This window comes from Monodon monoceros, unplaced genomic scaffold (assembly GCF_005190385.1).
Source record: "Monodon monoceros isolate NGI ecotype Baffin Bay Population unplaced genomic scaffold, NGI_Narwhal_1 Super_Scaffold_7, whole genome shotgun sequence".
Classification (NCBI taxonomy): Eukaryota; Metazoa; Chordata; class Mammalia; order Artiodactyla; family Monodontidae; genus Monodon; species Monodon monoceros.
This window is the reverse complement of record NW_021703784.1, coordinates 12230481-12245047: the sequence shown is the minus strand read 5'-3', so window position 1 is coordinate 12245047 and position 14567 is coordinate 12230481. Positions and strand designations below refer to the sequence as shown.

General features: G+C 50.1%; 1 protein-coding gene across 7 annotated transcripts in view; it reads left to right on the top strand.

Moving 5' to 3' along the window:
* POU2F3 (POU class 2 homeobox 3) overlaps window positions 1-14333 on the top strand; it is a 79528-nt gene extending 65195 nt beyond the window's left edge. For 5 of the 7 annotated variants that reach the window (XM_029208351.1, XM_029208355.1, XM_029208353.1 and 2 more), the window contains 7 exons: window positions 1736-1918; window positions 2323-2464; window positions 4410-4546; window positions 6094-6255; window positions 11728-11794; window positions 12864-12999; window positions 13989-14333. In XM_029208351.1, coding sequence (XP_029064184.1) covers window positions 1736-1918; window positions 2323-2464; window positions 4410-4546; window positions 6094-6255; window positions 11728-11794; window positions 12864-12999; window positions 13989-14028 — 867 coding nt within the window. In that variant the 3' untranslated portion in view covers window positions 14029-14333. Of the gene's footprint in view, window positions 1-1735; window positions 1919-2322; window positions 2465-4409; window positions 4547-6093; window positions 6256-11727; window positions 11795-12863; window positions 13050-13988 lie in introns of those variants that run through there. The other 2 variants (XM_029208354.1, XM_029208357.1) reach the window with 2 other exon arrangements.
* The last annotated feature ends 234 nt before the right edge of the window (window positions 14334-14567 follow it).

Sequence of the window (14567 nt, the reverse complement as noted above, 5' to 3'; positions counted from 1 at the left end):
CCTCTGGCCAGACGTGGCCTCACGCCAGGGAGTGTGGCTTGGCGAGGGCAACAGGAGCTACACTGGAGCTGCCACTCCTCCCCTTATCTGGGTGACCCGCTGCAGTTAATGCCTGCACTGCTGCATGAGGCGCCTCTGCAGAGACGGACGTGTGGAATAGTTGGGAATGACTGCAGAGACCCTAATGTCCCTTCTCGGGGCTAAGATCCCCGTGGATCACTCAGGGCCCTGGCTTTACAGGGCTAGAGTCCAGTGGAGGCCCCTGGAAGGGGGTGGGTGCCCCCTAGTGGCTAATAGAAATGGGGATACCAAGAGTCCTGAGCTCTTGGACCTTCTGACTGGTCTCCGAATCGCATCATCACAGACTTAGATCTGGAAGAGATCTGAGAGAGGGTTCAAGATCACCTCTCGTGTCTTATAACACGAGAGCCGGGCGAGACCAGAAGCAGAGAGGCTGTTTGGAAGGTTATTAAGATCATCCTGGAGCAGCAGCAAAGGGACTGGCTTTGGGTGGTGGCAATAAGGGTAGAGAGGAGGGGCTGACAGGGGATGTTGGGGAAGTTGACTCAGTGCAATTCGGCCGCTGATCGGATGTGAAGGGAATAGGGGGAAGGTCTAGCAGAGAGCTCAAGACATGTTTGTGGGATGAAAGAACAAATGAGTTCATGAAAAGGAAGGCTGAGAGAGGACCGAGGCCTTGTCCTGAGGGTCTGGTCCACGCCACCTTCTCTCCCACGGAACAGGATCAAAGCTTAATGGTTTCAAATCATTCTGCTCTAAAAGACCCTCCCTCGGGGGAAAAGAGTCCTTAGCTTCTCTCTGGTCATCACAAGGCTGCCCGTCTGAATGGGAAGCCTGAATATCTTGGAAGAAAGGAGTAAAGTTAACCCCAGTCTCGGAAAAGAGTAAACTGGAAAGGAGTGAGAAGAGGGTGGACTTAGGCCACGCCATCCACATCGGTAGCAGCCCCTGCCCTGGACACAAGCCCGTTAGGACCCCAAGCCTGATGGGTTTCTGCTTCTTCTCTGTGGACGTGTTGGATTTATTCCTGACCCCAAATGGGCACAACATGGATTCTAGGTATAAGGGTCTGTTCTCCTATGAAAATAAACTAAAGAAAGAATATCTCCTGACAACCACAAATGAGATCAAGGTGCACTTAGACAACACTGGAATACCTTTGATTAAAAAAAACAAAAAACAAAACACTGTCCGGAAAGAAGAAGATTGTTTAGAAAATAAAATGGCAGTCACAAGAGTTTGGAATTTTGTGGAAATTCCATTAATTCAGTGAATTTCAGATGCCCTCTGTTATCTTCAGTTAATGCCTGTTGAACACCTCAGTTACTTTGCTTTGTGGAAAAGAACAGGCAAGGCAAACAACCTTTTCCTTGTCCCGTTCTGAGATCTGTTTCAGGGATCTTTGTAAACGAGTCTGCTAGCTCCTTTTATGGTAGAAAACTGAAAGGAGGAAGTTACCTGCTCAGACTCAAATAGTGAGTCATAGACTAAAACCCGGAAAGGCCACCTCCCTGTCCCGCACTCCTACTGTTTCTACCCCAGCTACTGCAGCTATTTGCCAGTCCCTTCATGGAGACTCCAATCTCCACTTGCACACCATCGAAATCATAGGAATCCAATCTGTCATCCTCTAAGTGGGCCTATTCGTACAAAATATCAGGAAATGCATTTGATCTGTTGACTGTGCGTTGGCTTGGTGTGTGTCTGCTCTTAGGCAGTTGGGTGCCCTGGGGTGCCAGGATCCTCTTTAGAACCGCAGCTGGAAGCATCCCAGCATCTCCCAGTCCCCAAGCATCTCCCCAGCTCTGGAGGAGCTGACGAGCCCAGTGACCTGGAGGAGCTGGAGAAGTTTGCCAAGACCTTCAAGCAGAGGCGCATTAAGCTGGGCTTCACACAGGTTCGGTTTGGGGCAAGGAGGTGGAAGAACTTGGGTCGAGTGAGTAGAGACTGGGGTTCCCTAGTGGAGGTTTTAAGAGCTCATTGTGTTTGGGGCAAACCCACCGTGTTCCTGTGTCCCCTGAGAATGGGGCACAGTTGCCGTTGGTAGGGAAAATGGGAACACCACTGGTGGAGGGGAGAGGAATGAGAGCCAGGCAAGGAGCTAGGCACGAGGGCACAGCGCACTCAGAGTCTAGGAAGAGAAATAACCAAGTCTCCATCTTAGAGGGTAGAAACTGGAAGGGAGCCAGGGTGAGCAAAGGTTCGCTGGGTGTGGATAGGCGCTAGGATGGTGAGGGATGTGGACAAAGGAGAGAAGGGGCCTACCTCTCAAAGTTCTTCCCTCTCCATCCCCGCGTGCAGGGAGACGTGGGTCTGGCGATGGGAAAGCTGTATGGCAACGACTTCAGCCAGACTACCATCTCCAGATTTGAAGCTCTAAATCTGAGCTTCAAGAACATGTGCAAGCTCAAGCCGCTGCTGGAGAAGTGGCTGAATGATGCAGGTAGGCCTCAGGGACACGAGGATGGATGGAGCCTTAGAAGGTCTGCAGGGAAGGGGATGGTGACTGGTCCGTGTTGGGGCTTTCTTTCTTCCTTTCTTTTTTTTTTTTTAACAACATTTTAAAATTATTATTTATTTATTTTTGGCTGCACTGGGTCTTAGTTGCAGCGTGCGGGATATATTTTTTTAGTTGCAACATGGACGCTTATTTGCGGCATGCGAGCTTCTTCCTTGCAGCACGCAGACTATTAGTCGTGGCATGCATGCGGGATCTAGTTCCCCGACCAGGGATGGAACCCGGGCCCCGTGCACTGGGAACGTGGAGTCTTACCCACTGGACCACCGGGGAAGTCCTCTGTGTTGGGGCTTTTGGCAGTCAATACATAGCACCCTTTCCTCTCCTCCTGAGTCTGGAACCAATTGAGAAATAAGACACAGGAGACAGCCAAGTAGAGACGAAAATGTCAGCTTCACTACTGATAAAGTGCATGGAAGACATAGCTTTAGGTCTGTGGCCACAAAGACTTGCCCCATTTTATTCCCTACCCGAGACACACCCAGCCTAGACGGTAGGACAGCTCGCCAGAGACAAAGCTCGGGTCTGCAGAGCAAACACACTTACCCAGAATGCTGTCTGGACTAGGTCTAGGTCAGGGGGTTAGGGAAGTAGGTTCTCTAGGGTCTCATGGCTGGGAGGAGGAGGCAGTAGGCACAACGCAAGCTCTTCACCTGGCGAATTCTTGAGTAGGTTTTCAGAGGGCAGGGAGTTACTCCAAGCTAGACTGGTTGGGAAAGGCTTACAGCAAGAGTGGGGCTTGCAGGAGGATTCAGTCAGGCGTGGGGGGCCAGGAGGTCCGGGTTGTAAGCCAAGGGCAAAACGTTTGCAATAATGAATGGAAGAGTTTGGTGTCATGGCATAGCATGGGACAGGGTTTCTCAACCAAGGCACTAGCAGCAGCCTGGGACAGATATTGACCTGTGGCGGAGGCGGTCCTATGAATCGTAGGCTATTCTGCAGCATCCCTGGTCTCTACCCACTAGACGCCAGGAGCACCCGCCCCCGTTGACAGGTGTAAAAATGTCTCCAGGTACTGCCGAATGTCCCCTGGGGGAGTGAGGGTGGTACAGAATCTCGCCCCAGGTTGAGAACCACTGGTCTAGGAGCAGAGCCAGTGTCAGGGCTGGGCTCTCGTCTGTAGTTAATGTGGGTCGGTGGTTACTATGGAGAGAGAGGAAAGCGGGGGATGGGCAGCCAAGGGTGTGACCCTCTCGGAAGTTGCTCCACGTGGAAACAAGGGAGGGGGTGAGGAAGCTCCCCAGCCCACCCTGCCCCATCCCCACCCGTGGAAGGCTGATCCTTTGGCGGTTTTACTGGAGCGCCGAAGTGAAAGAGGTGATCAGAAGGTCTTATCTTCGGGAAGGGATCTTGCGGATCATTTCTTGTGCATTTCCCTGGCTGCGCCTGAATCCTTCCTAAGGGACATCCCCGCCGACCCCTCATACAGCCTCAACCCCAACACTCACACTGAAAAGGAAGTGGCTTCCACACCAACATTCCGCCACCAAGTGCCACTGCCTTTAGCTCAAAACACCAGTCCTCATTTTCCTTGGGAGTCGCATCCAGGCCTACTTGTAAAAGACAGGCTCGTGGGCGCCACTCGTAGGTGCTCTGCCTGCCCCCACTCACACCCACACGCGCCGCTGATGTCTGGATGTCCCCGAACCATGACCGCAAACGCTGGAGGCACGGCAGTGAGAGGCATAGAGGACCTTTTGCCCAGAGCAACGAGGGGAAGCAGGATTCTTGGTCTGTCTGGTTCCCCTGTGTCGGGGAGGGGGCTGCAGAACCTGCCGGGAAGGGTCATTGGACCCCAAGTCCATCGAGCCAGAGCCTGAACCAGCTGCTTTCCCTTCCCTGAGTCTCCTCTGCTCTCCCCTCCCCACAGAATCCTCTCCATCAGACCCCTCCGTGAGCACCCCCAGCTCTTACCCCACCCTCAGTGAAGTGTTCGGGAGGAAGAGGAAGAAGCGGACCAGCATCGAGACCAGCATCCGCCTGACTCTGGAGAAGAGATTTCAAGATGTGAGCGGGCCCTTTGGGTGGCGACGGGTGGGCCGACTTGCACAGGGGTTGAGCAGACGCACACAAGCCCCCCGGCGCCACCCCTGAGCCCCCATACACCTGCCTTGGGAAAGGGTCGGGACACAGAGACACGCTCCCTTTCCGGGTGCCCCGGTGTTTGAATGAGAGGCTGGGTTCCAGAAACTTCCTCCCCCACTGACCCTTCTCGCCCTGACCTCTGTTTGGTGCCCATTGTCCCTCGAGCCAGGAGATTTAAAGACAGGGGTATAGAATCCCAGAGGAGAGTGTATCTCTGTATCCAGTTGAGATAAAGGGAGCAAAACCAGGGCATTGTATATAAATTCTTTATTTTCTTTGCATTGTTCTGTATTTTTCAAATTATATATATAATAAATGCTCATTGTAAACAATTTGGAAAATGCAGGGAGGCAGGAAAAAAATCCACCACCAAATGCCATCTAAATGCACGTCCTTCTATTTCTCTCTTCTATGTATATTTAAATATTTGTAGTCATATTACGTAGACACCTTTTTGAACTTGCAGCAAAAGTATAGTCTTGAGCCAATATGTGGACACTAATAATACCAGTTATGTGCCCCGGGGGGGCTGGGGAAGAGAAGAGGGATAAACAGGTGTGGTCTAAACAGCCTCTAATCAGGATGCCTTAGGTACCAGCCTCCAGAGCTTCCATCCACACCACACGGTCCCTAAAGGGCTCGCCTGTGGCCTAGTTCCACCTTGCAGGCCCCAGACCTCCAGGACTCCTGTCTCTCCAGCAGACGCTCCAGCACATATGACTCAGGACTTGATGGCTGCATCCTGCTGGCAGGATGACAAGACCTGGCTTTTCCTTCTGATTAAGTTTCTGAGAGCAGCAAGAGTAAGGGAGGGTGCAGAAGGGAGAGAAGGGAGCTAAGATCAAAGACTGGGTGGGGGTGGGAGGGGTCAGAACAAAGGAGTGATGGATGTGTATTGGAATGTGTGTGTGTGTGTGTGTGTGTGTGTGTGTATTTATTTATTTATATACACACATGTCTCCTTTATAGTCTTGATGGGTCCTCATGTTTTAACTTTATCATTTCCTATTTTGAGGTAGGCAGCAAGAAATGACGCAAGAGAAGGGTATCAGATTCTGAGGAAAGAACAGAAGGGAGCGTGTGTTCTGGGGATTCTGCCTGCCCTACCTAACTCATCAGTGGGCTCCTCTTTTCAGAACTTCTGAAGAAGGAGCGAGAGAAGAGCCTCCACCCTGTGTCAGGCCCTGTGCTTGGCAGTTTATACACATTTTCTCATTTAATCTTCATAATCATCCTATACGGGAGGCATTATTTCTCTCATTTCATAGATGATAAGACTGAGAGGTTCAGAAAGTTTCCTAAGGCCACAGAGTAAGTGCTCAAGCCACTATTCCATCGTAGGTCCAATTCTAAAGCTTTTGCTCCATCTATTGTTCTATCCTGCTTCTTCGGAACATCTGTTCCCCACGCACAATTCTTGATCCTATTCCCTTCTCCTCCTGACTACTCTATCCCTTTGGTTTCTGTAGAACCCCAAACCCAGCTCAGAGGAGATCTCCATGATTGCAGAGCAGTTGTCCATGGAGAAGGAGGTGGTGAGGGTCTGGTTCTGCAACCGCCGCCAAAAGGAGAAGCGAATCAACTGCCCTGTGGCCACACCCATCAAATCACCCATGTACAGTTCCCGGCTGGTGAGTGGCCAGGAGCCAAGCTGCCTGCCAAGCACTGGGGGAGATGAAGCCTGGAGGGCAAAGAGTCCTCCCCGTCCTAAAGAAGATGGGGGTTGGGGAGCAAGGAATAAATATACAAACAAAGAGAGGCTGTATACAAAAATATATATAATATAAAGAAGAATAAAGAAGGATAAGGAGATGGAAAGTGATTACGGGGAGATGCTTTTATAGTAGAGGGGTAAGAAAAGACCTCTCTGATAGGGTGACATTTGAGCAGGGATCTAAGTATTGAAAGGGAACGAAATATCTGAGGGATAGAGTGTTCCAAGGTAGAGAAACCAGAAAATGAGAAGACCTGACATGTTTGAGGAACAGCAAGGAAGCCAATGTCGCCAGGGCAGGGTGAGGAAGGAGGTGAGAAGTGGGAGGTGAAGTCCGAGAAGTAACGGGGAAGTAACAGGAAGCCATTCACCGTGGTCTCGGAGGCCACCGAAAGGACCTTAGCTCCTAGTTTGAGTGAAAAAAGAAGACACTGGAGAGCTGACATAGGCTGCTATGTGGAGATTGATTTGTGTAGAGGCAGGATACCAGCCTGAGAATTACAACCATCAGGCTGAGAGTGGTGGAGGCTTGGGTTAGGGTGGAGATCATGGTGGTGAGGAGACGTGGCCGGATTCTGAATGTATTTCAACCATGAGCTAACAAGATGAGCTGTTAGCTCAGATATGGAGTGTGAGAAATGAGGCCAGGATGAGCAGCTGGTTGGAAGGTGCTGCCATTTTCGGAGATGATGAAGACTGCAGGAGGAACAGGTTTGAGGGGGAAAAAAGACTAAGTATTCAGAGCTGGTCCTATTAAGTTAGACTTACCTCCTAGGCATCCAAGAGGAAGGGTCATGCAGACAGTTATATCTGTGATTCTGGGGTTCAAGGGGAGAAGTCAGGGCTGGCAATAAGTTGAAGTTCAGGCAGAATGGGAAGTTTGGAGGATACGCAATGTCTTCTCCATCTAGGAGAGAGATGGTGCCTGGAGGGTGTCGGGGGGAGGCGGAAGGTTCTTCTTCAACCCTAGGGATGGTGATGGTTGAAGGTTAAGGGAATTAGGGATAATGGTGTTGTCTTCTGTCTTTTAGTACTCAAGGATGGGTGAAATTCAGCCTCGTTCTGGGTGGGACATAGCGACTTCATAAAACTATACTATTGTTTATTCTTTCACCAAACATTTATAGACCATCTACTATGTTTTGGTCCTTGTGCTGAGTGCTGGGGATGCACAAAGAAGTAATATTTGTTCCCTGTCCCAGAGGACCTCACTGCCTAGCAGAGGAGACAGACAAATAAACAAATGATAAACGACACGATGATTTCTCTTGGAGAACTTAGGAGTAGCAGCTAACAAAGTCTTGGGAGCTGGTGGTTAGGGAAGGCTTCCCCAAGGAGATAATTAATACCTGAGCTGACTCTAAAAAGACAAGGAGGAGTGAAGAGGCAAATAAGTGAGGGGTGGAATTCCCCCGGGGGGTAGTATGAGACCAGTGGTATGGAGGAGGGAGAAGAGAGCACATGCACGGAATGGCCGGTGGTTCCACGTGGAGGAATGTTGAAAGATGAGGCTGGATAGATCAGCAAGGGCCAGACACAAGGGGCTATGAGCGAGGCTAAGGAACTTGAAGCCCTGGGGAGTTGCTGAAGGACGTGAAGTAGGGCATTAGTGTGATCTGATTGCTTTTTAGAACGATCACTTTGACTGTAGTTATAAAGGGTGGTTTGAGAGGCATCATATTTGGTTTCAGAGAGACCAGTTAGATGTGACTGCAGTTATCCAGCAGTGACATTATAAGGGCTGAAGCAAACCCATTTGGTAAGAATGAAGGGGATGGGAGAGATTCAGGAGATAATTAGAAGGTAGAATTATTAGGTCTTGGTTAATAAATTGAAAACTGGGTGGGGCGGGGAGAGCCATAAAGGAAAGAGAATACTCTGGGATGACTCTCAGCATTCAGGCTGGGCTGACTGGGTAGAAGCTGGTGCTGTAGACGGAACAATTAAACACAGGGCGAGGAGCTGGCTTAGGAGCAGGAAAAAATGATGATTTCAATTCTTTACATCATTATGATATACAGAGAGGCCTGTGGGACACCCAAGTGGGAATGTCCCGGGCACTTGGAATAATGGGTCTGGGGCTCAGGAGGAAAGGCTAAGGTAGAGAAATGGGCTGGGAGTCATAAGCACACAGGTGGTAGTTGGAATCCTGGGTAAGGAGGAGCTCACCTGTGGAGTTTGTACAGAGGAAGCAAAGAGGAAAGTTGAGGTTTCAACCCTGGGGAACACTAGCTTTTGAGGGATGGGTAAAGGGAGAGCACCAAGGAAAGAAACTGAGAAGGAGGAACCAGAAAATGCAAAAAAAATGCAATGAAGTATATGGAGGGGTGATGCAGATGCGAAGAGCCCTGCAAGAGTGCTTTGGGAACACAGATAAAAGACCCCCAAATCAGAATGGGGTGTGGGAGGGCTAACCCCCTGATTTGTTTGGAGAACAGAAACAGATTAGGAGTTAGCAAAAAGAACAGCATGGCTGGCAGAAAGAACAGTGTGTGAGAGGCATGGAATTATAAAACAACATGATGCATTTGGGGAATCACAAGCCTTTTGGTCTGGCTGGAGCTAAGGGTTTAGGACTAAGATAGAGAGGTTGATGAGAGCTAGATCATGGTGGGTCGTGGATGCTAAATTACTCTCAAAGATATGAAGAACCACTGACAGTTTTAGGTTGGGGACAATGTGATATTCATTCACCATTCCTGTCTTAAATACTTACTGAGCACCCACCATCTGTTTGGCACTGGGATATGGTGGTACACAGGATACTTATTGGTGATCTCTGCTGAGAGTCTAGCAAGGAAAACAGACATTAAACAAATGCAATTTGTGATGAAGCCTCCAGATAAGATGTGTGGGTATCTGAGGGACCTAACCTAGTTCAGATGTCAGGGGCTTCTCGAGGAATGATGCTCAAATTGACAGCAGAAGAAAGAGTAGACTTGAATGGGGAAAAGGTCTGAGTTGCGGTGGGAGACAGGACGGAAGGGTGGAGGTAGTGTCGGGAAGAACATTCTATGCAGAGGAAACTGTGTACAAAGGTTCTGAGGCTGGGGTGGGTGGGGAGAGGAAGCAAAGAAGGTTGGAATGGAACCCGAGGAGTGAGAGAGAGTGTGTGGAAGAGGAAGCTGGAGTGGTAGGCGGGGGCTAAATCATGTAGGACGTTGTAGACCATGTTAAGGAACCTGAACCATGTCATAAGAGAATCAGAATCTTTAAAGATGGGGCTTTGTTTAGAATAGATGGGAGGCAGTCATCACTTTGGTTCAATCCCAGCCTGGGACACCAATGTGGAGGAAAGTGGTGGGAGGCATGGAGGTGCCGTAAAGGAGTGTCATGGGTTCTCATCGTGCATTCAACACATATTTACTTAACACCTGCAAAGTTCCAGGCACTGCAGTAGACACTGAGGACACAGCAGGGGACCACGCAGGCATCATCCTGCCCTCATGAATTCCCCAGCCTAGTGGGGGAGAAAGATGTTAAATAAATAATCACATTAATACTTGTGGCATCCTGAAGGAAGACTAGAGAAAATGTTCTAATCCTGTCTTCTCCTCAGGTCTCATTGGGACACTGTCCGTGGGACTAAGACATAGTTCCTTCTGCTTCTGATGTGAAATGATCTCTAAGATACACAGTTAAGGGGAAAAAAAAGAATGAGACAGACAGAGAAGGAAGGAAAAGAAAAAGGCAAAATTATTCAGACCAGTGTGCGCAGAGCGCTTCCATTTATATACAAAATATTAAAGGAACCATATCTATGTCTGCTTGCATATGTATAGTCCGTCTCCGGAAGGAAGCAGAAGAAGCTGGTTGCAGTGACTAAATAATTATTTATTTAAAAACAACAACAAATGTCTGGGGCTGTGGCAGCAGGGAGGGGCGGAGGAGAAGAGAGAGGGAGATTATCAATAACATCTCTTACCTCTTACCACGCTGCTCCACACCTGTCTCCACCCTTGGTGGGCCCCAGCCGACTGAGGAGGCTCCTTGTAAAAGGGCAGGTAAACAAAAGCAGCAGAACCCTTGCTGATTAATTAGGAAATGAGTACATGCTGCATCCTGTCGGGATGGGATGTTCCAAACTGGGGAGGGGAGGATCGCCAATCCCAGCTCCCTGAGCAGAACTTCCTTGCAAGGTCCTTTGTAAAGGTTGATCTGAGCGTCCCAGGTCAGCATGAGAAGAATAAGGGGGAGGAAAAGTATGCAGGGTTCAGCTCAAATGAAGAAATAACAGTTTCTAGCTGGAAACACACAACAGTTGACAGCTTCCTGCTGGAAGGAAGGGAGCTAACAGCCGTGCGCTGTTTGCCAGGCATTGAGTTGGAAGCTTTACGGACATTATCTCATTAAATCTTAATTAAAAGAAAATATGAGGGAGGTATTACTGCTCTTTTACGGATGAGCAAACCAAATCTCAGTGGGGTTAAGTAACTTGCCCACATCACACAGACAGTGGTGGAGCCAGGGCTCACCCCCAGATCTGTTGGGCCACAATGTCTATTCTTTTTATTATATCTTGTTCCAGGTTGTGCTAGGATAGTAATACTGAGGGAGGGGATTCCTGAACTGTGTGGGAGGTTAAGCCAAATCATCTTAGGTCCCTTCCAAACTCAGAGTTGATGATGCTGTGAAGTATCCAGGGCAAGATGAAAGGCTTCAGAGACCGCAGTTCATCTCGTCCAGTTACCTCGGGAGAGTGGATGGTCTACTCATGCATCAAGATGGGAAGCCTGAAACAGGGTGGTTAGGGCTGGGTGCTCTGCTGCCCTGAGCAAGTGCAGGGGTCTTTTAAGAAAGAAGAAGAGGGACTTCCCTGGTCCTCCAGAGGATAAGACTCCACACTCCCGATGCAGGGGCCCCAGGGTTCGATCCCTGGTCGGGGAACTAGATCCCACACACACGCTGCAACTAAGAAGTCCGCAACTAAGACCCAGTGCAGCCGAAATAGATAAATAATAAATAAAATAAATAAATACTTTTTTAAAAAGGAAGAAGAAGGGACTGGAAAATAGGCATGCAATCCAGCAGTGTCAGCCACAGCAGGGTCCGGGAGGCATGCTCCTCTCATCACCGGAGCACTTGAGCAGGGCAGCTTCAGCCTGGCAGTGCCCAAGAGACCTTGCCAGGGGACACGCAGCAGGGAGGGCAGGGCCTGGTGTCAGCAGCAGGGAGACGTGGGAGCAGGGCAGAGCCAGAGCTGGGTGCTGTGCGCGGTCCAGAGACCTTCCTGTGAAACAAGGCACAGAGTGCAGGTTTGGGACTAGGAAATCATCCAGGAAGCTGAGCCCTGTCTCTGCAGAGTCTGGGGCCCAGCATCCTGGGAGAAGTGCCAGAGGTGGGAGAAGGAAGCAGAAGTGGACATTTATAAGCTTCTGTTGCCTTTCAGGTGTCTCCCTCTGGGTCTCTGGGGCCCCTCTCTGTCCCTCCTGTCCACAGCACCATGCCTGGAACAGGTGAGCTCTAAAAATGAGGTTTCTGAATAGTACCAGAATTCTTTTAAATAATGGGATACTAGAACTGAGAGGTACCTACCTAAGTCAGCATTCCCAAAACGTATTTCAAAAGATGTTAAAATCTGTGCTAGGAAGAAAAGGCTTCTGTGATCAAGTAAGTTTGGGAAATGCTGGGTAGGCAAAGTTTGAACAAGTGTTTGTTTTTGTTTTAATTGTCGCAGTTTCTCCATACAAATGAGCTGTATGGAAGGCAGGGTTTTCCAAACCAATTTTCTACAGAACTCTATTTTTCAAAGAGTATTCCAAAGCATTTCAAAGAGCTAGAGAGGATGACCATATGACAGTCCCTTGTCCTGACATAATTATCAATAGCAGTGCCTTCGACCCTTCAAAGCATCTTAGCTTGGAGGGTGAAATATATGTCACCTTCTCCACGGAATGCTGTTTGGGAAACTCAAATACAGTTTAATCCAAATCTGCCATATTACAGAGGTCGAAAAGGGGACGCAGGGGATGCAGGGACGTGAAACAGGTTGCCACAGGCCACAGAGCTGCTTAGTGAATGGCCCAGGTCTCCTCACTCCTGGTTGTGTTCTTTCTGGAAGACCACGAACCCTCTGGAGATGGCAACATCAGAGAGGCTGGCCATCTTTACCTGTGCTCTCAGCTTCTCTTTTCCTCCCCGAGCACTTTGCTTTCTTTCCTCCTCTCTTCCTTTCCAAGGCTTCTGGTTCTTTTGCTCATCCTGCCCCGTGGTCCGGGGCTGCGTATGCCCAGCCCAGGGCGTGTCCTGGAGTGGGATGATTTTGGCATCTGTATCTCCTGCGTTCGGCTAGTCTGGGACTCGCAGAACCAGCCACGCCGCTCTCCAGGGCCCGGGCCGAGGAGAGCGTGTATGAGGAGGGCCCCTTTGGGGCCGGGTGTCGATGCTAACATGGTAGGAGTTGGGCAGATGGGTGGCGGGTAGGGACAGGGTGAGCCCCCTTGGAGGATACGTGTCTGAATGTCACGAGGTCCCCAGACCCAGCCTCATTGTTTCCCCCTTGTTTTTGCCTCTCCTTGTTCTCAGTAACGTCATCCTGCCCCTCTGGGAACAACAGCAGGCCTTCGTCTCCTGGCCCAGGACTCCACGCCAGCAGCCCTACCGCATCTCAAAATCACTCCAAAGCGGCTGTGAACTCCTCCACCAGTTTTAACTCTTCAGGGTGAGGCAGAGGGGCGAGCCCAGAGATACCTCAGCGGGGCCGAGGGACATGTGAGAAGCTGCGTCTGGGTCAACACCTTGGGAAGGAAAGCTTGTCACGGGGCTGGACAAGGGGAATGGGGGGGGCAGGGAGGGGGCAGGGTGGAGCGCCAGACTGGGCTCTCTCCCTAGGGAGTGGGATTTAAAAGAGAAGCCTTAGCCAGAGAGCAGTCCTGGCAAGGAGCTGATGTCAACAAAGCCAACATTTCCCTCCTCACTGGGAGGGTGGAAATTTCCAAACCCTCCTGTCAGAAAGGGCCAGGTCCTTCACTGGGCTGAGGAGAGTTACCCCCCAGGCCAGCGCCTCCGCTCTGGGGTGTTCTGCCCCGAGCCTGAGCTTCCAGCGTGGCTGACACTGTGAGAGCAGGAGGGTGCTACCCCGTAACCTCATGCTCCCACCCGGGATGCAGCGGGAAAAGCAGCCTCTCAAGCTTTGATTAATGAAGGAAAGAATCTACTCTAAGAAGCGTTCTCAGCGGATGCCTCGAGAGATCCTTCCCCGATTCAGAACAAAACAGAGATTTGCAAGTTAGGCGATTGGTTGAAGACCTGAGCTTGTCGGAAGAAGTGAACCCGCTTGTCCACACCCAGACTGTTCAGCAAGGCAGCCACCTCTTATGGGCCAATTGTTGCACAGCCCTAAAGGTTGGAGCTCCTCAGCTGTCTCCACCAAAAAAAAAAAAAAGAGAGAGAGAGAGAAAAACATATAATGTACATTTTAAAGAATTGTCTTGAGATATAATTCACTTTCCATAAAATTTACCATTTTAAAGTGTACAAGTCACTGCTTTTTAGTTTATTCACAAGTTTGTGCAATTGTCACCACGATCTGATTCCAGAACATTTTCATTACCCCCCACCCCATACCTACCTGCTAACACTCACTGCTCATTCCCATCTTCCCTCCTCATTAGAAGCTGTCCAACTGACTTGTTTCTTCCTTCCTTCTAGATCTTGGTACCGATGGAATCATCCCACCTACCTCCACTGAGACCAAAAAAGTTTCTCCTATGCCACCTGGCCCTGTATTCCCCACTGGAAGGAAGGGAGTCACGCCTTCTCTGTATGGACAGATTACTTTCAGGACAGTAGAAGAGAATCTCCACTATCAACGAACCCAAACTCTTGCCTTGTTCAGGAGCAAGGGCCTCTGGAGATCCAAACTGCGACCGAACCATGTGCTGGCTCCCTAGTGCTCTTGAAACGCACAGCCCGCCTAGGAGTTGACCATTTTTACCTTCCTTGCCTGTGCCCTTCTCCTCTCATTCCAAATATGTCAGATGGCTTCACTGCGACAGTGATCTTTCAGAAAGGACCTCTTGGGCTTCCCTGGTGGCGCACTGGTTGAGAGTCTGCCTGCTGATGCAGGGGCCACGGGTTCATGCCCCGGTCCGAGAAGATCCCACATGCCGCGGAGCGGCTGGGCCCGTGAGCCATGGCCGCTGAGCCTGCGCGTCCGGAGCCTGTGCTCCGCGATGGGAGAGGCCACAACAGTGAGAGGCCCGCGTACCGCAGGAAAAAAGGACCTCT